Source organism: Crotalus tigris, unplaced genomic scaffold, assembly GCF_016545835.1.
Source record: "Crotalus tigris isolate CLP2741 ecotype Arizona unplaced genomic scaffold, ASM1654583v1 scf7180000017631.5181431, whole genome shotgun sequence".
NCBI classification, from domain to species: Eukaryota; Metazoa; Chordata; class Lepidosauria; order Squamata; family Viperidae; genus Crotalus; species Crotalus tigris.
The window spans coordinates 3,860,795-3,886,585 of record NW_024096525.1 but is presented as its reverse complement, the minus strand read 5'-3'; the positions used below and the strand labels follow the sequence as shown (position 1 = coordinate 3,886,585).

Genomic DNA, 25,791 nt, shown 5'->3' with positions numbered 1-25,791 from the left:
CTAGCCCAGAGGTAGGTAACCTTGGCTCTTTTATGACTTGTGGACTTCAACTCCCAGAATTCCTGAGCCAGCCATGCTGAGGGGAAAGGTTTCCAAGCTGAGCCATGCTGGCTCAGGAATTCTGGGAGTTGAAGTCCACCAGTCATCAAAGAGCCAAGGTTGCCTACCCCTGGTACAGTGCATCGAATGGGGTGAGAAGGGAGACCCAGGGGGAACACTTGATAAATCCAGGACCGCATCTTGCACACAACAAGTTTTCATGGCTTTCTAGACTCCTGCTTTCTACCTGTCAGCCTCTGTCTATACAACATCCATTTACATATCCTTTTTGTCTCAAGGGGCCGGTTCATCTCCATAGCAAGCCAAGCAGGCACCTCAACAGGGAGATTCCTTTATTTGTAAATCATTCTCTTATGCGTCGTGGTTTTTTCAGCAGCATTTTGGAAGCAGGCGGTGTGTGTCGATATATATATATATTATCCAGAGGGGTAAACACTGATTTACACAATGGACCAGAACAATCCTGAGGCAGCCTATAGAGAATGCCCCCCACCCTTTTTATGTAAGTGATGGAGAGGGAGAAATTGGGCGGGAAGAATCTAATTGAATCTCCTTTGTTAGATCTAGGACTTTGGAAAACAATCCTAAGTAATTTTAATTATGTTTTTGCACCTTCTCGCTCTGCAACTCTCTCTTGGTCTATTTTTTAACCTCTTTTTTAAAAAAATAATAGCATAATAACTAGGAGTGAAGCCATCAATATGGACCAACGGTGCTCAATTTGTGACTGAAGTGGGATTTGTATATGAGCGTAGTTTGGGTGGGTGGGTGGAACGATGGCTCAGTGGTTAAAGACGCTGAGCTTGTCAGCTGGAAAGCCCACAGCCTGGGTTCAAGACCTGAGCACTGCATCTTTGCTCCAGCTCCAACCCACTCTAGCAGTTCAAAACCATGCAAATGGAAGTAGATAAATAGGTAGCACTTTGATGGGAAGGAAACGGTATTACAGGTGCCTTTGGCATTTAGTCATGCTGGGCCATATGATCGTGGAAGCATCTTTGGACTTTTGAAATAGATAGATAGATAGATAGATAGATAGATAGATAGATAGATAGATAGATAGATAGATAGATAGCAATAGCACTTAGACTTATACGCCGCTTCATCATGCTTTATAGCCCTCTCTAAGTGGTTTGCAGAGTCAGCATATTGCTCTCAACAATCTGGGTCCTCATTTTACCAGCCTTGGAAGGATGGAAAGCTGAGTCAGCCTTGAGCCGGTGAAATTGAACTGTTGGCAGTCAGCAGAGTTAGTCTGCAATACTGCATTCTAACCACTGCACCACCATGGCAGATAAATAGATAGATAGATAGATAGATAGATAGATAGATAGATAGATAGATAGATAGATAGATAGATAGATAGATAGATAGATTTCCTCTTTCTTTTCATTAAAAGTTCACCTTTTCCACCAGGAAATATTTGTATTTCCACCAGGATACAAATTATTAGGATATTAACTATTCTATTATTAATAGGGTATTAACAGGATATCAATTATCCTATTAGAGAATCCTTAGCTCCTTCTGTACACAGAAGGTTTGCAAAATCAGGCATCATTTTCTTCTCTTTGTTTTCCCTCAAAGTATATAAATTGTGATTTTAATCTCTGCTGTTGTTAGAGAGGAGTGTTTAGATTAATTGGCCCATCATTTTTTCTTCTTCAAATGAAGACATTAGAGAAGGTTCATGTGGGAGGTTCTGTAAATCTGTATCAAAGAATTAACTTAACAACTGTCTTGTTTAGCAACCACAGAACTGTTGGGCTCAGCTGAGGTGGTTAAGTTGAGGTCTACCTCTCATGAAATATAAAAACCACAAATCAAGGCCTCGATGTGGAAGTTGTTAGTTCAGGACTGCGGTGTGGATCTGAGTCTCAGTCATTTGCAAAGCTTAGCAGCTGTTCGCCAGCCTAACCAAGGGTATAGAGTTGTCGGAAGGATAAAATGTTAATATTCAAAGTTACTGGCAGGATTGTCCCTGCCCTTGTTCCCTTGAGGCTACAGCCAAACTAGCTCACGATCCAGCTGGAGAGGAAAAACCGAGAATGTGGTTCCTTGAAAAATTCTCCAGCAGGGGATTTTTTGACATTTGCTGCTTGTCAAGAAGGCGAAGAGAAAGTTGTAGCTTTGCAAGTCCCTCAGGAGGTGCCATATACCAAATATCTCCATTATTTTGTCTAGTTTAGTACTGTCTACACCCGTATGGGTTTTTTTTTTTGTTATATATGTTATTGAATTTTTTTTAAAAAAAAAAACATAAATCACTTAATAATTGGTGAACAGTGTGTTGTCTGGGTTACATTTGTAAAACAATCATTAACAATTAATTTCTATAATCCATATTCTACACAATAATTTCAGTTGATGTCCTCTTTCCCCCAAATATCCTCTTTTGCAGACATTGAATTAATACAATTCTTATTATTTTGATAAATAACAGTTAAACATATATTTTTCCCAATATTCCTAAAAATAATAATCATATCAGTATAATATTTCTTTTCTAGTCAGTCATTCTGGTTGCCTTATATTGCTCCTGTTACAATCTTTATTTTACTTTATTTCTCCCGCCAAATTCTAGATATTCTTACTGGTGAAGATTTTCTCAAAGATTAATTACATTTACATTTCCAAATTTAACTCTTATTTTTTCCTGTATAAGCCATCTCACACTTTTACATTTCTTAAGAAATAGATAAAAATAGATGAAGAGCAAAAGAAAGGAGAGCAAGAGTAAAGAAAACGTAAGAAATAACATACTACTTAAAATAATATACATCCCTCCTAGGCTAATATATATATTTATTTCCTCAATTTCTTATTCTTTTTAACCATAATTAAGAATATATTTAATCTTTAAACACCCGTATGTTTTAAAAGCAGAATTTCCTGCCTTCACGACTTAACTGCAAATCCCAGAGATTAAACTTTCCCTATGCTGGACACGGGACGGCCCTAGAAAGTTGGTGGACCTGGTTCCATCTAATCCAGGGGTAGTCAACCTTGGCTCTTTTATGACTCGTGGACTTCAACTCCCAGAATTGTGCTGGCTCAGGAATTCTGGGAGTTGAAGTTCACGAGTCATAAAAGAGCCAAGGTTGACTACCCTTGATCTAGTCCCGTTTCTCATGCTGAAGAGCAGAAACTTCTTTTGGACTCAGTTGCAAACAGAGAGAAACCCATGGAATATTCTTATTTTTCCTCTATTCTTTTGTCCTGTGCACATTTCCACAAATTGGGTCCCTGAGGACCCGTCCATATTTAATGCTCTAAAGCCTCTAGCTGTATCAGAAGTTGTGGGGCAGTGTTGGTTTTGTTTGTGCCGACCGCAACAGTGTGTGCTGCCTCAGCAAACTCTGTAATTTGAAGCTTTGCTGGACAGAATTGGTATTCAGCCAAGAAATTTGCCCTAGCCGCAAGAAGGGGAAACCCTGGCTTTGCAAGTCATTTGCATATATTTAACAAACACAAGGAATCACTGTTTTTCTTTAAGTTTTCCAATGGTATGATGAAAATCCACCCTGTATGCCTTAATCTTGAATCATCCAGTAATGCCCCTCTATTAAATTATGCTGAGGTTGTCTATGTGTCCTCAGTAGAATACAGGGCCCTTTTTTATTATTTGGAAGGTCTTGAAAGTCCAGGCAGAGTAGAGTGTTCATTTAATGATCCTCCTGTGTCTCAGCAGGTGGGACCATCTGAATGACCATATCTGAACTTAGAAACTAATCAAGATCAGGCTTGGAAGGAAAAATCAGCAGGAAATCACAGGGCTGAACAGTTGGAATGGAAGGAAGTTGAAATAACAATCTTGAAGAAGGCCAAGTCTGACCAGCTAGGTGGTCTTGCCAAGAAACTGCATGTTTTTATGTAATCACTAGATGTTGAGCTCTTTATTATATTGTGGGGTACTTAGTGCTCTCTAAGATTGGTTGTTTTCTTGCAGACATTTCATTACCCAACTAGATAACAGTGGAAATATTCTCCACTATTGGAGACACTGTATTGTTTGCCAGTGTTGGTCCTTCCCCTGGACCAGCGGTTCTCAACCTGTGGGTCGCGACCCCATTTGGGGTCGAACGACCATTTCATGGGGGTCGCCAAACAACGCAGTCTGCCATTTCCCCCCCCTTTTCCTTAGCTGTGCTACTCCCTTTTATTCTATTGGCTTTTGAAAGCCAATAGAAGAGACTCTCTTGAATAGAGTCTAATTCCATTGGCTTTCAAAAGCCAATAGGAATTGTCCAGGCCGGCGCAGGGGATGGCACCACGCATGTGTGGCGCTCCCGGGCAGGGAAAGTCCTCGACTTACGACTGGTTGGGTAGTCCTTGACTTATGACTGGTTGGGTAGTCCTCGACTTACGACCGGTTGGGGATCGCGGCATTAAAAAGGTTGAGAACCACTGCCCTGGACTAACAATCACCCTCAACCCTCCCCCCTCCCCATCTGACCTAGTAAATTGGCACCAGAGAATTTAGTGGCATCAATTTCAAATTTGCATGCAAAGGAAATGCCACTTTCCCCCGCTGTGGCTTCCTTCTGAAGTATTTGGATTGCAATGTGGGCTCCTAGGTGCTCTCTGAGCTTGGCTGTTTTCTTGCAGATGTTTCATTAGCAAAGTAGGTAATGTCAGTGCTTGGGTTGCAATGTTTAATGAGCCCTTGTGGTGCGGTGGTTAAAATACAGTATTGTAGGCAAATTCTGCCCGCAGCCTGGAGTTTGATCCTGACCAGCTCAAGGTTGACTCAGCCTTCCATCCTTCCGAGGTGGGTAAAATGAGGACCCAGATTGTTGAGGGCAATATGCAAATAATACTTATATTGTAAACTACCCAAAGAGTGCTTTAAAGGACTATGGAGTGCTAGCTAAGCTTAAATGCTATTGCTATGACCTAGATTCACCCTTTTGGAAGACGTTCCAGAGAGGTTTCCATATGCTTTCTAATTCTATCCTTCCTAACTCTACAATTCTATCCTGTAGATCTTCCCCAATCTGGTGCCCTGTCTCTTTCTTTGCCCCACTCCTTTCATCCACCATGACCATTTCCCTTCCACACCATGATGTCTGGAACAGAAGTCCCAGAAAGGTGAATAAGTGGAGAATGGGATATTGGGTTCATCAATGGGTAGGGGAGAAAAAAAGCCCATAATAGGATTTCAATAATAGTTTTTCTTTTCCTGAATTCAGAACTCTCTGAAGCCCCTTGCTAAATCCACCAACTTGACATTTTGGGAACTGAAATGGCCAATTCCCCAGCTCCACCATCCTACCTCCAAATGCAGAAGAACTCAATCTGGTGACCCAAAGTTCTCCTGCTGGCTGGAGAGATGGGTGGGAATGGTGGCACCAGGAGACAAGTCTCAGCAACCTTCCCTGTACAACCTTCCCTGTACATCCTTTGAGCAGGGACTCAGAAGCTTGCACCCTTCCTTCCTTCCTTCCTTCCTTCCTTCCTTCCTTCCCTCCTTCCTTCCTTCCCTCCTTCCTTCCTTCCCTCTTTTCCTCTTTCTTTCTTTCTTTCTTTCTTTCTCTTCTTCCTTCCTTCCTTCCTTCTTTCCTTCCTTCCCTCCCTCCTTTCCTCTTTCTTTCTTTCTTTCTTTCTTTCTTTCTTTCTTTCTTTCTTTCTTTCTTTTTCTTTCTTTCTTTCTCTCTTTTCTTCCTTCCTTCCTTCCCTCCCTCCTTTCCTTTCTTTCTTTCTTTCTTTCTTTCTTTCTTTCTTTCTTTCTTTCTTTCTTTCTTTCTCTTCTTCCTTCCTTCCTTTCCTCCCTTCCTCCTCTTTCTTTCTTTCTTTCTTTCTTTCTTTCTTTCTTTCTTTCTTTCTTTCTTTCTTCCTTCCTTCCTTCCTTCCTTCCTTCCTTCCTTCCTTCCTTCCTTCCTTCCTTCCTTCCTTCCTTTCCTTTCCCACTGTTTGCCCCAACCCCGCTTCCAAGACGCCGGAGTCCTGAAAGAGGAGCTTGCCAAGCGTCGCAGCTCCAGGTCCCCGGGCGGGGGGGGTCACTCTCGGGGGGTGGGTGGAGGTGTCACAGGGAGGGAGCCGCGCGTAGCGGGTAGCTGGCTGGGTGGCTTCCTTGCTCCCCTTCCCTCGGAGGAGGCAGCAGCCGTCCGCCGCTGTCTCCCGCGGGGCTCCAACCTCCCGTCCGAGTCCCCCAAGCGCGGCGCCGGGAGGGTTAACGCGCGCGGGAGGGAGGGCAGGAGCGCGCACCGCCGCCGCCGCCGCCTCCTCCTCCTCCTCTCCCGCCGCTCCGCCGGGTCCTTCGCGCGGGGCGCTGCGTGTGCGGAGCCTCCCCGCTCGCCGCGGCTGCCCCGGGGAGCCCTCGCCCTGGTCAGCGATGGAGACGCTGCCATGACAACCCGTCGGTGGGCGCGCGCAGGAGGGACCGCGGAGCGGAGGCGCCCGGCGAGCGGGGCGAGAGGCGCGGGGATGCCAGAAGTAGCAGCGGCATCGGCGGCATCGGCGGCAGCCTCCCGCCCGCCTCTCCCGCCCGCCCGCCTTCTGCCTTGAGCCGCCGGGGGGCGGCGGCGGCGGCGGCGGCGGCAGCCTTCCCAGCCGAGCCGGAGAAGCCCCGACGGCTGAAGACTGAGACGACCGAGAGCGGCGTCGGGGCTCCGGGGCTCCTTCGGCCGCTCGGCTTGGTCTGGCGAGCGAGCGAGCGCAAAGGGAGCAAGAGCCGCAACCGGACGCCTCCGTCTCCTTTGGCTCCGACGGGCGCTCCGCTGCCCTAAGCGCCCCGCGGCGGGGACTCTGCGCCTCGCCTCGCCCGCCTCTGCCTGCCTGCCTCCTCGGCGGCGGCGCAGAAAGTTTGGCGGCCGGAGCCTTGCAGCCACTTAGCCCGGCTTCGGAACCTGCACCGAGAAGGAGAGCCCGGAGCTTCCCGCTGCCCTGGGTCGGCCGGCCTCGCCATCCGCGCCTCTCCGGGAGCCCCTCGAGCCGCTGCTGGGCGCCCCGCGTCTCCGGAGCTGGATTTCTCCCGGGCGCCCCGCTGACCGTCCATCCGCAGAAGCGCCTCGGGCTCCGCTTGCTCCCCCCTCGCTGTCACCGCTGCACCCTCTCACTCAGCCTCGCCCCCCCCCCGCTCCCGGCGCACTCTATCTTAGCCTGGAGGGACGTCTCCGCATCCCAGGATGAGGGTCGTGGGGGGCTTGGTCCTGCCCTGGCGGTGCCTGGTGGTCGTGTGTCTCAGGCTGCTCTTCCTTGTGCCCGCAGGAGTGCCGGTGCGCAGCGGAGAAGCCACCTTCCCCAAGGCTATGGACAACGTGACGGTCAAGCAAGGAGAGAGCGCCACCCTCAGGTAGGAGCAAATCGCTTTGGGCTACGCTTGCTGACTGCCGGGGGGGGGGGTGTCTCTTGCTTTTTGGGGTGGGGGTCGTTTCCCCCTCCGGGGGGGCTCCTGCTCGTGGCTTGCACTGCCCACCCAGGGAGTTGTGATGTGGTACTCAGCACGGAGTTGCTTGCTTGTTTGTCTGGTTGGAGAGGCAAATTCTGGGGAGGATGCAAAGACATGGCCTCGGGGTACAGGTGGGGGCGCTGAAAGAGCATTTTCAAGGCTGGCGTGGTCCATTTAAGGTGCTTTTGATGCTTGCAAAGGAATATGATTGTGGTGGCCATGGTGGAACTCTTGACAAGAGCACTGTGAGAGGGAAGAGAAGGGTGAGGCCTTTCCTTCTGCATTTTAAAAAAGATGGGTGCCAGGCAGTTGCATAGCTGAGTTTGTGTCAGCTTGCAGGATGGACACCTTTAAAAGAAGTTCTGGAGATGGCTTGGGTGCCAACTTGGGCATGGATGGTGTCTTGGGGTTGTATTTGTGAGAAAATAAGGGGCAGGTCTGCATGGCATATGCTATTCCTCTCCCCTCTCCCTGTTCTCCAATTCGTGCCTCTGGTTCTAACTGGTTTCTGGGACTTTTGATGTCTCTCCCAAGATTGCATAGATCGCTTTATATTTTCTGGGCCGATCTGTTAATATCACACTTTGATTCCTGGGGCAGCTTGGGTGAATTCTGATAGGGTTATTCTCTCTCTCTCTCTCTCTCTCTCTCTCTCTCTCTCTCTCTCTCTCTCTCTCTCTCTCTCTCCCTCCCTCCCTCTCTCCTCTCCTCTCTTCTCCTCTTCTCTCTCTCTCTCTCTCACACACACACACACACACACACACACACGCGCGCGCACACACACACACACACACACAGAGAGAGAGAGGGAGGGAGAAAGTGCTTTACTTTGCACTCCTTGGCTGAGAAAGAGATGTAAACTGGCTCATAAACAGATGCCTTACTTTTGGTGCGTGTGTGGTTGGGTGGTTGGGATCAGACATGCAGCTGGATTTCTCTTTGCCTTCCTTGAATGAATTTACAGGTATGGGATTTGTGCAAAGGAAAAGATGGGGAGAGTCTTGCTTTGAGAAGATTCCCCCCAAAGGCATCCGCAAGCTTGCAAGAAGCAATGGCTGGACTCATTATCTAGATGAGCAAAGGGATGGATAGTCTAGCCCTTGTACCAGAATGAAAACAGGATGAGTTTGGGAGCATCTGAAAGAAGAATGAATTCAGTGAGTTGAAGTTCAGTTCCTCAGTTAGAGAGAATCTTCTGAATTGGGTGTCTACACATAGTTGAGAAGTGGTCAGAAATAGAACCACATGGCTTGCCGAGTGCATTGTATGGCCACCAGTGGAAATGGTCAAGTGGTCATCTCAGCTGTAGGATTTTAACAGCAGGTTAAAACAGGGTTGGTTAGTGAGTAGAAATGTAGAAAATCCCAGCCAACCCCAGCAGAAATCCCAGCCAACCCAAGCCAATCTCAGCAGAAATCCCAGACAATCCCAGCAGAAATTCCAGCCAACCCCAGCAGAAATCCCAGAAAATCCCATCAGAAATCCCAGCCAACCCAGAAAATCCCAGCCAATCCCATCAGAAATTCCATTCAATCTCAGCAGAAACCCCAGAGAATCCCAGCAGAAATCCCAGACAATCCCAGACAATCCCAGCAGAAATCCCAGACAATCCCAGCAGAAATCCCAGACAATCCTAGCAGAAATTCCAGCCAATCCAGAAAATCCCAGCCAATCCCAGCAGAAATCCCAGACAATCCCAGACAATCCCAGCAGAAATCCCAGACAATCCCAGCAGAAATTCTAGCCAACCCCAGCAGAAATTCCAGCAGAAATCCCAGACAATCCCAGAAAATCCCAGCCAATCCCATCAGAAATTCCAGTCAATCTCAGCAGAAATCCCAGACAATCCCAGAACTGGACCAACCAGAATGGTTTATAATTGGCTTTGGTTCAATCTATAAAAGCAGTAGTGTTATTGGTTTCTACTGGTGAGTCTTGCTTTTAACAGTTTATTCCATGCAACCTAAATTCCATGCCCATACATCATAGAGAAAAAAAAAGGTATTTAAACAACAGTGTTTTCCAAAGTCTTCATGAAACTGTGCTTCGGTGTTGGGTGTTTGTAATAATCTAGGTCTCTAATCTGTGGCTATCGTTATTTCATTAATATGTGTCAGTGAGCGGTGTGAGGGAGGCACAATGCATTTGCATTATGTAACAGTGATCAGAAGCGCTGAAGCCTGGAGAGATGGTTTCATTTCTTCAAGAATTTACTGTAAGGATTTCACATTACCCTGTGTATGTTTTAGAGTAGCCTCTCTCACTAAAAAATCAGTCCAGGCTTTGTGTCAGTTCGAGCCTGACATGCCCATCAGACATCTCACCGTGCAGGTGAGAACTCACTCTGAGTTCTTTTGTGTTATAAAGATAAGGTTTTTGAAAGATCTCTTTGGACAAGCCCTTCCACTTTTTCACCCTCCCAATGATAGCTCTGCACAGTGGATGGCACCCCAAATCTCCTCATGAGCTTTCATGGGTGAGGGCAAATATAAACAGCTTTCTGTACTCTACTGATGATTTACCAAAGGAAAGAGACCACTCAGTTGCAACCAGTAAACTCAAGTCACACACACCACACACACACACACACACACACACACAAAAAAAAATCATAAGTAAGGTCCACTGGACTCAGAGGGATTGATTCAGAGGAATTTATTTCTGCATAGAATAGACCTAGTTTAGGAGCATTTCCATGCCTGACGTAAATGGATTTAACGCTACTCGTTGCATCTCTTCAACTGTAGCTTTTTTCTGAATAAGGTGAGGGATCACCAGGAGGATTCTCAGCCCATCCATTAGGGAAGATTCTTGGCATTGGATCCTTGAGACGCAAGTGAGGCCAGCTTTGTTGTAGCACCTTGCTCTCTCATCAGCAATGACCAAAAATTCCAGAACAAGTCTTGTCATCTGTTGACCTTGTTCTTCATTATGTTTTATTTATGGACCAATTTCCTGGTGTCCATCAAGCCAAGATTTCCAAGGAAACATTGTAACCCTACAACCAAACATGGCTGTGGTAGCAAGACACGCTCCAGCAGATGAATTAGTTTTAGCATCTCTGTTTTCCCACCCATGAAATAGACCTCCCTTGAGGAGCTACAGAGAGAGTCCAGGATAATATGAAATTACTTTGCTACAATAAATCCACCTTTCCCCAAGTGCCAGTGTATTGTTTCCATTGTCCATTTGTGTTTATTTTTTTGTGTTGGATTTTTAAGAGATGTGTACATTAAGATTTCGCTAAAGAAGGGGTGTCAAACTCACAATGTCACATGACATGTCATGATGTATCACAACTTTTTTTCCATTGCCGGCAATCTGGTGGGTGCAGTTTTGCCATGACACATCTGGCCCGCGGGCTGGCAGTTTGACACACCTGCGCTAAAGGGTGGCATGATGGCAAGATGTTTAGGAAACCCTGATTTAATCTTGGTTTGCTCTTTTTTTAAAAAAAAACCTCAGATGTTTTGTGAATCTGTTATTTTTCAGCTCAATGTATTGTCTAACCCCCTCACCCCACCCCCAAGGGGGTTAATTCTGCACCCAGGTTGAATGCTTTGAAGGAACAAAGTGTTTGAACCTGTGGAAGAGGACACACATTTTGGAGATGGCCATTGGAGGTTCTTAAATGGATGCACATTTTGGAACATAGAGGGAGCAGGCTGTGCCCTAGAAAGGGCCAACTGCTGTGGGAGGCTTCATTCAGTTTCTCAATGGCCCGTTTGTTGGTCCACCCAGCTGCTAGCTCATCATTTATCTCCCCCTTTTTTATTTCTTGGACAGAGAGACCCATTGGGGTAGGCAGACAAATCACACACCACTATTCATGGGGGAACCACCTTCTCCTTGGCCTCTTCCAACAGTCTGGTACTAACTATTCCTTTCTTACCATACCAATAGGAAGATGATTAAGTTGTGAATCCAGGGCAGATGGAGAAAAAAAAAAATGAGAGAAAGAGAGAGATGGGTAGTCCAAACATGGCAGTTGTGTGTGAAGTTGAGAACTGAACTGCAGTCCATTCTCTCTCTAAAATAACTGTTTTGTTCATTGATTTTTCAGTTGTGTAGAATGCAGCTATTAACAAGCTGGCCATTTAAGCTGGAGACAGATGATATGGGTTTGGCTGTCATTATCTCTGTGTGTCTGTGTGTGTGTGAGAGAGAGAGAGAGAGAAAGAGAGAGAGAAAGAGATAGACAGAGAGAGAGAGAGAGAGAAAGAGACACACACACACAGAGAGAGAGAGAGAGAGAGAGAGAGAAAGAGAAAAAAAAAGAGAACAGAAATGCGGGCTAAAGGTGGTTTGGTGGAGACACCATGATTTCTAGCTTACACACAAATGATATCTGTTATTTCTGCCAAACACCTTTTAGCCTTGCCTCAAAATCACGCGGAGAACCTGTTGAGAGATACAAGAAAAGCTATTTGCATAAAGCTCTGGAAGGAAACCCTCAATATATTGAAAAGAGGAATTGTCTGCTTGCTTTATTCAGTAAGGCTGCGCAAATCTTCAGAAGAGGTGCTTTGAAATGTAGAGCAGCCCCATGTACAAACTCTCGCTTTCTGAGTAGTTTTGAGTACTTTTGAATAGTTACAGCAATTGGGGCTTATTTTTTTTTTTTTTTCATGTTCATGTTGCTGCTCTGGAAGTGTGTGGTGGTGGGAAATTCCAGCTGTCTCCCCCTGTATTCAACATACAGCCATTTCGTTTCTTTTAGGAAAAAAAAAATGTCTATTATCAGGATTACTGTTAGAATAGCTCAGCACTTTGCAAAGTGCCTGGGTTTAAATAGATGTCAAACCGTGGTTTATTGAATAAATTGTGACTGGCGGGCTTCGGGCAATTCACTAAATCCTAAAATGGTGACTTAGAAATAGTGGCTTGTAAATGGCTGAGGCAACACTGAACAATTGCACCTGTGCTTAGCTGATGCTTATGAAGTCATTGTCTGAGGATATGTGGGTTGTACACATGTAGAAAAATTAAGAGGGATCTTACTTAAAAGATTATAACGCAGTTTAGGACTGGCTTAAAAACCCATGCAGCTCTAGGCTGCATTAATAGAGGGATAGAATCAAGATCACATGAAGTGTTAATACCACCTTATAAGGCCTCGGTAAGGCCACACTTGGGATGCTGCATCCAGTTTTGGTCACCACGATGTAAAAAAAGATGTTGAGACTCTAGAAAGAGTACAGAGAAGAGAAACACAAATGATTAGGGGACTGAAGGCTAAAATATATAAAGGACAGTTGCAGAAATTGAGCGTGTCTACTTTAATGAAGAGAAGGACCAGGGCTGACATGATAGCAGTCTTCCAATATCTCAGGGTTGCCACAAAAAAGAGGGAGTCAAGCTATTCTCCAAAGCACCTGAAGACAAGACAAGAAGTAACGGATGGAAACCAATCAAGGAGAGAAGCAACCTAGAAAATTCCTGACATTTAGAACAATTAATTAGTGAAATGGCTTGCCTCCCAAAGTTGTGGATATGGAGGTTTTTAAAGAAGAGACTGGACAGCCATTTGTCTGAAATGGTATAGTGTTTCCTGCTTGAGCAGGAGGTTGGACTAGAAGACCTCCAAGATCCCTTCCAACTCTGTTATTCTGTTATACTGTAGGTGAGGAATAAGAAATAAAACCCAGCATCCAACCCATTGCATTAGGACCCTTTTGAGCAATCTTTTCAGGAAAAAGAAGCACAATTAAAAAAAGAAAAGATTTGTGAACTGCTAATGGATCAGTGGCCACTTTAAAAGATATTTTCAGAATACCTCTCAGCATTGAAGTGGCCTTCAGCCTCTCCTATAGTTAAGGTTGAAAAAGAAGCTTCATTAGTTTCTACAAAGTCCTACTATGGTAGTGCGCCAGGCCTTATTCCATGCAGCTTCTCACTAAAGTAACCCCTGTTGTAAACAACACAAGAATTCTACAAGCAAATTACCATTGTTAGAATGAAAGAAAAACATATTATCTACAACTGATTCAAAGCCTCAAGAGATACGTTATGACTTCTTCTTACAGAACCAAACAAATCATATTTTTCTGTTCGTCATCTTAGAAACAAGGTTGTTGGTGCCCATAGCAATTTTTTTCTTTTTGCAGCTCCAGACTTTTGAAGGCACACATCACCTGGATGGTCTTAGGGCTGCAGTCTTAGTTTTTTGCCAGCAGATGGCCAACTGTGATATTTTATTTTCATTTGCAGATGGTCTTTTTCCATAGCTTGGGAAGATGGCATGCAATTGCAAACACTGAGAAATAGGCATGTAGAAGGAGGAATTAAAATGTTGCTTTCTCCTCGCTTCTTCTGATTTTTCCAGATGGAAGCTGTTATTCCTTCAGTAGATTATTATTTATTTAGCATATGGCATACAATATCAGGGAAATCTACACATGCTGGACACACAATGCAGTCCTGACAGCCTAGACTGCTAGTTCATTTTGTTTGGCCCTTGCGTGTTTATCCTTGGTGCACCACAGGGGACAAACTAGTTTTATGCCAATTAACTAGCGGTACTCAGATTGCTAACTCTTCCACTGGTCTCACCTCATCTTATCTCGTGTTGTGATGCCACTCATCCATCCAGGTCTGCTCTCTACAAACATGAACACAACTAGGTCCCCCCCAAAGTGGTAATTTATCTACTTGCAGTATTGCATGCTTTCAAACTTTTGGGTGGGCAGGAGCTGGAGAGTGAGTGACAAGAGCTCACTCCATTTGCGCTCCATCTGTAGCTCGGTGTAGGATGAGGGTAGAGGTTCATTCTCCAAGCTTGTGGGTTGGTTTCCAAATGTTTCATTACCAGGGTAGGTAATGACACTGACATCCCTTAAATTCCACTGGAGATGTAATGAAACATTTGGAAAACAACCCACAAGCTCAGAGAATGAATCTCTATCCTCAGCTCACCTTGTGTCATGGAGCTGGTCTTGAACCACCGAAGTACAGACCGTTTCTGGCTGGCAGTTCCAGTGTCACCAAGCTACTGTGCCACTGCATCCCCTTCCTTCAGTGGAATGTGGAATTGTTTTTATAACATTGCTACTTTCTGATAGGCAATTGAAGAGTAGTGGTGCCAATATCTTCTCTTCTAAATCTCTCCCAGTTCCCTGATTATGCTCCTGCACTGATGCCTTATCTCTACTTTGCAAGCATTCACTGCCTCTTATCCTTAGTATTTATTTTTAGTCTCCTTTCCTCATTCCGGTCTCCACCTCTGCATTTCCTGCCCTCCTTTTGCAGTCACTGTGCATTCAGCCAGTACATCTGGCTCAGTACTTTGATTGCTTTCCATGATAACTTGCTGCCAAAAATCTTTGGGCTTCTTGTTGCCAAATCCATTAGCCAAGTTATCTTTCCAAATTCACTTGCTAATTCTTGAGTTCAGGCAACTGAGTTGCCTGGGAATAGCTGAAGAGTTAAAACAGAATCGATGGGTTGGATGAGGAATTGGAAACTGAAATCTACACTAGAGCTAGAGGGTGGGGATTGGCAAGAGGGAAGGCTTGGAGCTCAAGGAATAGAAGATAAAATGACTTGTGTGATGCAGTACAAGATGCATTAGAATAAAATATTGATTACATGTCATCAAGCTAGTGCCAATTCTTAGCAACCACATAGATAGATTTTCTCCATGACAATCCTTTGTGGTCCTTCAACTTTTCCAATAGTGTCCCCATCATCATTGTAACAGCCTGTTCACCTGTTGGTCTTCTTCTCTTCTTTTCCACATTTCCCCAGCATCACAACCTTCTCCAGAGACCTGGGTCGTTGCATAATGTACCTGAAGTTGGATTATTTGAACCTGATCATTGATGCCAGGAGAGAGAACTGATTTGTTCATTGAGCCATTGGTTTCTTGTTTTGGTTGTCCAAGGTATTTGTAGGAATCTTCTCTGACCCCAAATCTCGAAAGCATCAGTACTCCTTTGATCCCACTTCCTCAAAGTCCAAGGATAAAATATAAGATGTATTATAATGTTCAGCAGCCTTTGAAGTATCTAGGTGAGGTACAAACAAAGCTTGTATGAGTTGGTAGGGAAATCCCAGAAAGGGCTGAAATAATTGTGTATCATACAATGTGTAATGCACCACACATCAGGTACAAGCAGCCAGAGCTACTTGTGAATAGCCTAAGTCAGTAACTTTATTGTTTATGATCTATATTACAAGAATCTCCCCAGACTGCTTGCCTTCCTCTGTGAATGACCAGATAAGGCTTCGTGGATCTTGGGGGAGGTCAGACTTATGACTTTTGTGGCTGTGCAATGACTCCAAGCTAGGGCCACACTTGATCCCTCCTTCCAGCCTGGCTGGCAATTTCAGGCACAGCATCATTGTATGAAGGATATTCATTCATTCATTCATTCTAAAATTTATTGGCTGCCCATCTTAGCACATGGTAACTCTGGACAGCTTGCAATCATAAAAGTTAGATATAGTTATATACTAAAAATGTAAATAAGTTAATACAAGCAACTATTATGATTCAGTTACAGATGGGGAGGGCAGGAGCATGATGGGGTGGGATCTATTGTTAGTCAATCAACCACACCCGCTGTGACATTTTGCCATTGGGGTTCCAAGCTAAGTGGCAGAGAAAGATCTTTAGGCTCTTTTTTTGACATTTGTATATTTTTATTAAAAAAAAAAATAATCCCACTTTTATTACTTTTCAAGTACAGTAACTCAAAGTGTTGAACATACATAATAGTCTTTCCTATTTTCCTCACATTCACTTTACAAAATAAAATAAATTCATAATCATAACCATAATCATAGGTGCCGCTTGATCCTTCCCCCCCAAGATGCATCCACCCTCCCTAATACCTTCCTTGCTTCCCTCCTCTTTCTCTCCTCCCCTCACTACTCTCTTCCCCTCCCCTTCTCCTCTTACCATCCTACTTCCTCCCTTCACCTTCCTCCCCTCTCATCCCTCTCGAATACAGGAATACAGTGTAGGGGAAATGCCCAAGTAGCCCTCTCTCATAAATTACCATATCTATATTATCCTATTCTACCTATTTACCCACCCACTTACCCAACCACCCACTCTCAACCCCCCCTCACTTCCCAGAGCAGAGTACAGGGTTATTAATAATAAAATTAACAATATACAATAAAAAAGAAAAAGAGAAAAGAGAAAAATCATACTTAGCCCTTAACTCCCCTTAAATTACATCATCATAAACAAATCTCTTATACAACATTTACTATAACATTTACTCATAAAATAAATGAAACTTTATAGTCCCATACTTCTTCTGAATATAATCTATCCATCTTCTCCATACAATAATATATCTTTCTTGTGTATGATTCTTTAAATAAGCAGAAATTTTTGCCATTTCTGCTAAATTAGAAACTTTAAATATCCATTCTTCTAAAGTAGGCAACAAATCTTTCTTCCAATATGAACCTACTAGTAACCTTGCTGCAGCACGATCTTTAGGCTCTTATGAAAGATCAGGAGGGTTGGGACTCAGCTCACACTGCGGGGGGGGGGGGTTTGGAGGACAGGTGCAATGGCAGAGAAGGTCTTTCTCCTGGACTCCACTAGCCAGAATAATCATACGAAGGATCAATTCACACCTCTGACTATTTGATCCTCCTTGCTCAACGAAGACATGAGGAAAGAGAGGAAGTAAGTATGCCCACTATGGACTATGGGCATACTACGGGCTCACTCACCATCAGTATGGACATCTTATCAGAATGTATCTGGATCAACCCCCTCCCCAGGGAATGAAGAAATGAAAGCTTTGTCAGTCATGTTTTACACCAGATGTATGAATGAGCATGAACTGGCCTCCATTTCCCACCCATCAGCAAGTTTATTCTTGTTGTGCAAAGATGTGTGACATTGTGTTGTGGATAATGGGTATCATTCATTGGTTTGGTTTCCCCCCCCCCTTTTTTTTTTTAATTTCCTAGTGAGGTTCTAAATGTGCTGGTATACGTAAAGCAAAAAGTCATTGCTATAATTAAACCAACCACAGAAGATATGCAAGAAGATGACATAGTTACCAAGTTTATGAGTGTGTGTTTACACACGCACATGTACTAATTGGAATTGTTCAGATATTCACTAATAGGCAGAATTCAGGAACTGTTGAATTTCCACATGTCAATGAAGTCTGAGGTTTCCCACGTGCACGCTTTAAATAATTTCCATGAAATATTTTATTAAGGTGCTTTTTATCAGGATAGCCATTGTTTTCTGGGTCTCTTTTTCTTAAAATATAATTCTACGGAAGTGAAAATTAAAATAATAATTATATTTTGAGGTGCTGCCAGATCAATCTATATCACCACTTATAATCCAGAAATAATTGCAGGAGTCAGGGAGAGCAACGGTTAGATCTCTTGGAACCAGTAGGCAGTTTATTGTGTGAAAATTTGCACCTCATTAAAAAGGTGTAAGCCTTTCCTTGGTCCAGATGGGAGGCTTAAAACTGGAGATCTTATTCTGCCTCGTTTCTCCAATCAACACCTTCTCTCCTTAACTTCTCTGTTGTGAGACTTGCACTGCTGTAACCACAGAAAGTGCTTCTTCCTCATTTGAACTGGCTGTCTCAGAAGGCACGGCACACACACCCTCCTTTGCAGCCCAATCTGTCAAATTTATTAAGACATAAAGTAAAAAAGGGAAAGTTCCTTTTTAAATGAGGTCAGTTCCTGGTGCATCTTGTCACTGCTTTTTTATTATTTGTTTTGTTCAACTTGTAGCGTAGCCTAGAGCCTTGCAGTCTACTGATGGTCTCCTGTTGTTGTTGTTGTTAATTGCGAAGTCGTGTCCGACCCATCGCGACCCCATGGACAACGTTCCTCCAGGTCTTCCTGTCCTCTACCATCTTCTGGGGTCCATTTAAATTCACACCTACTGCTTCAGTGACTCCATCCAGCCATCTCATTCTCTGTCGTCCCCTTCTTCTATTGCCTTCAATCTTTCCCAGCATTGGGCTCTTCTCCAGATGGTCTCCTAGTCAAGTGTTAAACAGAACCAAGCGTCCTTAGGGTTTCAAGATCAGCCAAGGTCAGTTAACTGATGCTTCTTGACTGGACGTGGTGGCCCTTTTAGCATCAGATCAAATCGTTTCCATCCTCTGACTCGGATACAAGAAGAGCAGCTGCATGTAAGATATTGCTGAACTAAAGTATAGAAAAAGTTGAGCTGCGGAACCAGGGTTTTGTACATGTAGTCCTTGACAATTCATTGAGCGACTGTTGGAAGTTAAAGCAGCACTGGGAAAAAAAGTGACTTATGACCATTTTTCACACTTACAACCCTCCCCAGGATCATGTGTTCAAAATTCAGATGCTCGGCAACTGACTCATATTTATGACAGTCGCAGCATCCCAGGGTCACGTGATCCCGTTTTGCAAACTTCTGACAAGCAAAGTCAACAGGCAAGCCAGATTCACTTAACAATTGTGTTTGCAACTTAATAACCGCAGTGATTTCCTTAAAAGTTGTGGCCAGAAAGCTTGTAAAAATGGGGCAAAATTCAGAAAGGTTGTAAAAAATGAGGCAAAAAGTTGAGGACTACCTGTATTGCTGAACTATAGTATAGAGAGGCTGGGCTGTGGAACCAAGATTTTGTAGACTGGTATCTATCCCACATGAACATTCAAATCAGTTTTAAAGTTATATATAACTTTATGCAATGGTCTTATGGGTTTGATCTGATGCAATGGATTTAGGGGAGCCCTCTCTAATTCCACCATTTTGTCCCAGATGTCATCAGCTGGATAGAGTTTAGCTCTCAGAATTCTGAGCAATGGCCTGTCTGGCTGGGGAATTCTGGGAGATAAAATCCATCCCTTTCCCCAGTAGCAGTAAGGTGCACAACCTCACACATTTTGCAGCACTTTTCTTCATTCCAAGGAATGAAGTATCTGGGTTTGTACCCCCAAATACTGCCCTGATCTCAGAGTTGCCTACAAATGTTCTCTGGAGATTTTCCTCAGATTAAAAAAGTTCTAAGGAAGATAATAAAAACAAAACGCCAGCAGACTTTTGCAATATGCTTTGGTAAGGTAGCTTTATTCCTTAATTACACGAGCTTCAACCTTCTCAATTAACCACGGATAGATCCCATTTTCTGATAAATGTCCTCGATAAATCAATGTTCCCATTTTTACCGTTTGTGGAGGACTTATTAAAACTGTTAAGCCAGAGTTATTAAAAGGGATCTTGATCCCGGTGTGTGACTTTCCTCCCAGGTTTTCTACAAAGTCAATTTCCAAGGAGAAAGAACTTTTGAAGTGCAAGGTAGCATTCAGATTTTGGTTCTGTACATTGCTAAGCAATTTTGCTATCGCACTGAGCAAAATAACGGACTTGGTTACAAAATTGGTTCTCTCCCTTGTCAAAGCAAAATACTGCCTTAAAACCATGGAAGATCAGGCATTGGTCATTCGTGACTTACAACCATTCATTTAACCATGGTCTGAAGTTACAACGACACTGAAAAAAGTGATTGACAACGGGTCCTCGCACTTAACAACCATCACGGTCATATGATGAAAATTTGGGCACTTGGCAATCAACATGTATTTACAATACTTGCAGTGTCCTGGGGTCACGTGATCCCCATTTTGACCTTTCCTGGATTCCAACAAGCAAAGAAAAGAGCAATCAAGACTATTAGGGGACTGGAGGCTAAAACATATAAAGAACGGTTGCTGGAATTGGGTATGTCTAATTTAATGAAGAGAAGGACTAGGGTGACATGGTAGCAGTTTTCCAATATCTCAGGGGCTGCCCCAAAGAAGAGGCAGTCAAGCTATTTTCCAAAGCACCTGAAGGAAGGACAAGAAGCAATGGATGGAAACTAATCAAGGAGAGAAACAACCTAGAACTAAGAAGAAATTTCCTGACAGTGAGAACAATTAACCAGTGGAACAACCTGCCTCCAGAAGTTGTTAATATTCCAACACTGGAAGGTTTTAAGAAGAGACTGGACAACCATTTGTCTGAAATGGTATAGGGTTTCCTCCCTGATCAGGGGGTTGGACTAGAAGACCTCCAAGGTCCCTTCCTGCTCTGTTATTGTTATTCTGTAAAGTCACTGAAGAAAGCTAGATTCATTTAACAACCACACAATTCACTTAATAACTACAGCGATTTGCTTAACATCCATGGCAAAAAAGATGATAAAACTGGGCACGATTCAGATCACCTCCTTGCATAGCAACAGAAATTCTGGTCCCGGCTGTCCTCATATGTTGAGGATTACCTGCACAATAAAAGAATATGGCATACAGATTAGATTCTTGAATTAGGTGGAATTGGTAATCTCTGACAATAGCTTTACTAAAACAGTTATTAGTCTATTGGTAATTTGCATATGTACTGTTTAAAGTGGCTATGCAAACTATCAATAGATCCCAATTTTGCTCTGAAATGATGGTAGTACGCAGTTAGAATGACAGTGGATACTGCATAATTAGAAGCCAGGCAATGATATTTCAGGCTGTTTTGTTTTGTTTGGTGTTTTTGGCAACGACCTTGATTAAATGCATTCAAGATAATAATATTAATAATAATATTATTAATAATATTAATAATATTAATAATATTAGTAGTAGTAGTAGTAGTAGTAGTAGTAGTAAAGTTGGAAGGGACCTTGGAGGTCATCGAGTTCAACCCCCTGATCAGGCAGGAAACCCTACACCATTTCGGACAAATGGCTGTCCAGTCTCTTCGTAAAAACTTCCAGTGTTGGAGCATTCACTGCTTCTGGAGGCAGGTTGTTCCCCTGATTAATTGTTCTCATTGTCAGGAAGTTTCTCCTTAGTTCTAGGTTGCTTCTCTGCTTGATTAGTTTCCTCCCATTGCTTCTTGTCCTGCCTTCAGGCGCTTTGGAAAATAGCTTGACTCCCTCTTCTTTGTGGCAGTTAGCCAAATCAGTTTCCAGAGATTGGAAAGATTGAAAGAAAGAAAAAATTACCCAGAACGAGCCAGACTTCCATGGATTCAGGCAACAGAAGTCTTCAAGCCTTCCCATAGACTGTATTTAAGTTTGTTCCCAAAAACTTTTCTGAACCCTTCAAAATGATCTATTTACTTCTTAAATAAAGCCATAAATTGTTGACAATCCAAAACAGCTGTCATTATATATGCCTTTATCATGCCAGGCTGATGAATGGCTGGTCTACCCAGCATACAATTCCCTTTCCCTCATCCATCCTTCTTTCCCTCCCTCCTACCCAGTTTTATAAACCAATCTTGGGTCTGTTTGGAATTTTGGCAGCTTTTTGTGATAGACGCTGGGCATTTAAACATTTTTCTCCTCTCCTTATAAGCACACAAACATACACACACACAAACACATGCCAACACCACACATTACAAAGGAGTGCTGTAAACAAGTGAATTCCGGCAAGGCTCAGAAAACTTAGCCATTGTCTCAAATTTCTCCCAAAAATGAATTGGGGAAGTAGCTGAATATTCTGATTTATTTATTTATTTTTAATCAGTCTATCCGTGGTCTATACAAGGAGTGGGCAACTATCTCTCCTTTACGACCTGTGGACTTCAACTCCCAGAATTCCTGAGCTAGCCATGCTGGCTCAGGAATTCTGGGAGTTGAAGTCCACAGGTCGTAAAGGAGACATAGTTGCTCACCCCTGGTCTATGCCAATATTTCTCAACCTTGGCTATTTTAAGAGAGGTGGACTTGAACTCCCAGAATTCCTCAGCTGACAAGCAAAGTCAGTGGGGGAAAGGTGGATTAGCTTAACAACCAGGTGAAGAACTGCAGTGCTGCAGTTTTGTGGCAAAAGAAGTTGCAAAATCAGGCATGACTTATTTATCAATCGCTTTTGCTTGGTGGTGGAAATTCTGATCCCAATTGTGGTTGTAACTCAGGGACTATCCTTAATGCAAACTGAGTAAAGCTACATCACAACAATCTGGGATTATATGAATTTTCTTGTGTTTTTTTTTTTAATGTGTCCAATTTTGCTGCATGGACAAACTGCAGTTTTTGCACTTTTTTTTTTAAACATTTTCTGAAATGTACTGCCATTTGTTTTTCATTAAATGGGGCTCTGGCACTGCCACAATGAGGAGTTGGAAGCTATTTCCAATCCCGGTGCTACCCCCCCCACTGCCCCCCTGTTTTGGAAATGTATAATGAAAGTAGGGAAACTAAACAATGGAGCTCATTGTTGGCAACCTTGGCGTTGTAAAGCCTTGAGAGCTGCCTATGTGACGATTGTGGGTGCATTTCGGGGTGTCCATGCACATCTGTGCAAGTGTATATGCCTGAACGGAAATCAGTGTCTTCCCTCCAGGGCCTCAGTTTCCCCCTCTGGAAAGTGACAGTCCTAATACCCTCCTGCCCACTGAGTTCCCTGATTGTGAAGTGCGGCACTGAGCTAACATGTTATTACCGCTGCAATTTTTTTTTTCCCCTGCCATTAAATCTTTGCTGGGAAAGGGGAGGTGAGCAACTTTCCATTGTGTATGAATGCTAAAAGTGCAGGGATTAGCAAAGGACACATTAGCACAGCCCTCTTCTTAGCGCTGCTATCATGCTTCAGCCTAACCTCCTCCCCACCCAAAATAAAATCACAAAGCAGCTAAATATATACCTGACGGTTCAGAAGGTACAGCTCTCTTTCCTTCTCTCTTGGAGGTGTAACTGAAAAAAAAAAGCAGTGAAATTAGAGCCGCAGGTTGTGGCATTTTGGGTCTTCTCGGCTGGCATAATAATGCATTCCCCCCCACCCCAAGGGAGATGATATTTAACTTGTCTTGCCTGCTCCCAATCGTTATAATTATGTGCCCACTAATTTTACTGCAAAAGCAGAGATATTGATTGGTGGGGAGAGGGACCACAAGTCATGGATCTGATCCCTTTGTGACAGTGGTTTCCAGATGATTGTGTGACGTTGCTATTGTGGCTTCACACTAAGACGAACGGGCAAGAAAAGGAGGGATGTTAGGCACTGGACCTGCAAACCGGAGTGTTCATAGCACTTTATAGATCTTTGGGTAGACAGAGTTGGCATTCAAGGCTAGAATTAATATGGCCTACTCATGCTTAATGGCATCTCAGAGCATGTTTTCATTGTTCAGATGTCCTTCTGTAACTTAGTTATATTCTAGCTCCCTTCTCCTTCCCTTTGCTTCCCCTTCCCGTTCCCCTTCCTCTCCTCTCCTCTCCTCTCCCCTTCCACTTCCCCTTCCCTTTCCCTTTCCCCTTCCACTCCTCTCTCCTCTCCTTTCCTTTCCTCTTCTCTCCCCTCCTTCCCTCCCTCTGGGATCTAGCAATAATAAGGAAAGCAAGGACATTAATATGATAGCCAATTTGGTGTAGTATTGAGGCATTCAGCTGGGAAACTGGGAGTTCTAGTCCTGTGTTATGCCGAAGCTAGCTGGGTGACCTTGGGCCAGACACCTTGTTTCAGCCCTAGGAAGGAATTCAGGTGGAAAAACTTCTGGAAAGCCTTCCCAAGAAAACAACAGGGACTTGTCCAAAAAGCGACCAGGAGTAAAAAACTCTAAAGAAAAAGAAAGAAAGAAAGAAAGAAAGAAAGAAAGAAAGAAAGAAAGAAAGAAAGAAAGAAAGAAGGAAGGAAGGAAGGAAGGAAGGAAGGAAGGAAGGAATAGATAAAAGAAAGAGATGCATGCCTTCTCATCCAGAGAAGGATGAAGAAAGGGTGATGATTGATTCCCACACAGAGAAATGGAGAAAAGTTGTCCAGGCCCACAGTGGCCGGTTTTGATTTTAAGAGGAATACAAGCTGCCCCAGGCAAGATCATTTTGTTATCCAAGCTAAATTTAACTCCAGGCAAGGAACCTAGATGTCTGGTGTTCATTCAGCCACTAAGGCATCTTAATGGTGTTACTCCCTAAGGCTCAAACTTTCAAGGGAGCTACTCCCTGTCTGCCAAATGCAAGTTGTGTGCAGTCAATGACACCACATTTTTCCCAGAAGGGAAGGGAAGGGAAGGGAAAGGAAGGGAAGGGAAAAGGCCGAGGACGAAAAAGAGATGGGATGGGGAGGATTCCAAATATCCCGAATGAGACATTTGATGAAAATTCAGCTTTCCCTGGAAGACTAAGTTCTTAAATCAGGCTCAAGTAATCAAGAACCACAACATGCCCAGGGGGAAGAAAAAACAGAAAGAGGAACGTGGTATAGCTAAAATTTATGAGTGTTCAGCCAGCCGGTGTTGTTTTTCCAGCTCCAGAAGCCAGAGCAAGCGTTCCTTTCTTTCCCCTTCCTTCTCCGATTTATTTATTTATTTGTGTATATATTAACTCTCTTTCCTCATCCTCCTTAAATCTAGCAAATTTCGAACCCATATAAATCCAATTACCCATGTTTTGCCTTCAGGGAGTGAGAGAGATTAATGTGACTATTTTGGCAGGAATATAAAAGGAAAGAGGTGGTAATAACAATAAAGGCTCATAAAGAGGAACTGATCGCCAGGCCTGTGCCTGAAGCCAAGCTGTAATTTTTGCAACACTTGCTTGCCAATGCCAGCCAAGGACCTTTAAAAACACACACAAAAAGTAGGGACACGAGTTACTTCTGTGCCGTGAACAGGTCCATCCGCAAAGGAACACTTTCTGTGTGATAAGCAAAAGCAGGCTGTGTAGTTATGGGAGTTACTCTTCCCTAAACGAGCCATTTCTACTTGTTTGTACATCAACAATACAACTGCTGCACCTTAGTAGAGGCGTACCCTTCACTCTAGTTTCTGACAGGTGTTCTGAAGCATGTACAGGCCAGGAGCAAATTTATATGATTTTAATAAGAGAAATTAGGGGTAGAAGCGAAAGGGGAGAAAAAGAGAGCAATACACTTGAATGAATTGATTTGCTTGGCCTTCCATTATCTTGTTTTGTTTTAATCCTGACTTACAAGGGTACGATTTTTACTGTCTGAGATCTAACAGCATCCTAAAAAAAAAAAAACATTGCTTCAGAACAACTTTCAGATTAGACTTCCAGATAATAGGGGAGGAGGGAAATGGATGTAGTTGGAGCTAATTTGGAAGATGGCAAAATCTGGGTTTGCCCTCTATAGCCCTCATATAAATATGCAGCCGTTGTGATGACTTATAAAAAAATTCTTTACCATCCTGGATTTGGGGTGTGAGTGAAAGGGAAGAAAAGGAGAGTAGCTGAGGCTATGTATGTATCCCTTCAACCATCTCAAGCCTTCTTTGCAGGTTGTGCCAAGACATCACTTATTTCTCTTTCTATTCTTGATTTTATAACCCATTTTATCGGTGACATAAAGAGGGCAGGAAGCCAAGCAGACAAAGAGGTTGGCTTACATAGGCTATAATCAAGTTTTCGTATTGTAAA

The 25,791-nt window shown here is 43.6% G+C and overlaps 1 protein-coding gene across 2 annotated transcripts in view; it reads left to right on the top strand.

The window, feature by feature from the left end:
- LOC120304224 (opioid-binding protein/cell adhesion molecule homolog) overlaps positions 1-25,791 on the top strand; it is a 619,792-nt gene that overhangs the window by 312,181 nt on the left and 281,820 nt on the right. The window contains exon 2 of one of the 2 annotated variants that reach the window (XM_039334544.1): positions 7,270-7,354. In XM_039334544.1, the coding sequence (XP_039190478.1) occupies positions 7,270-7,354 (85 nt within the window). Of the gene's footprint in view, positions 1-6,119; positions 7,355-25,791 lie in introns of those variants that run through there. The other variant, XM_039334543.1, reaches the window with a different exon arrangement.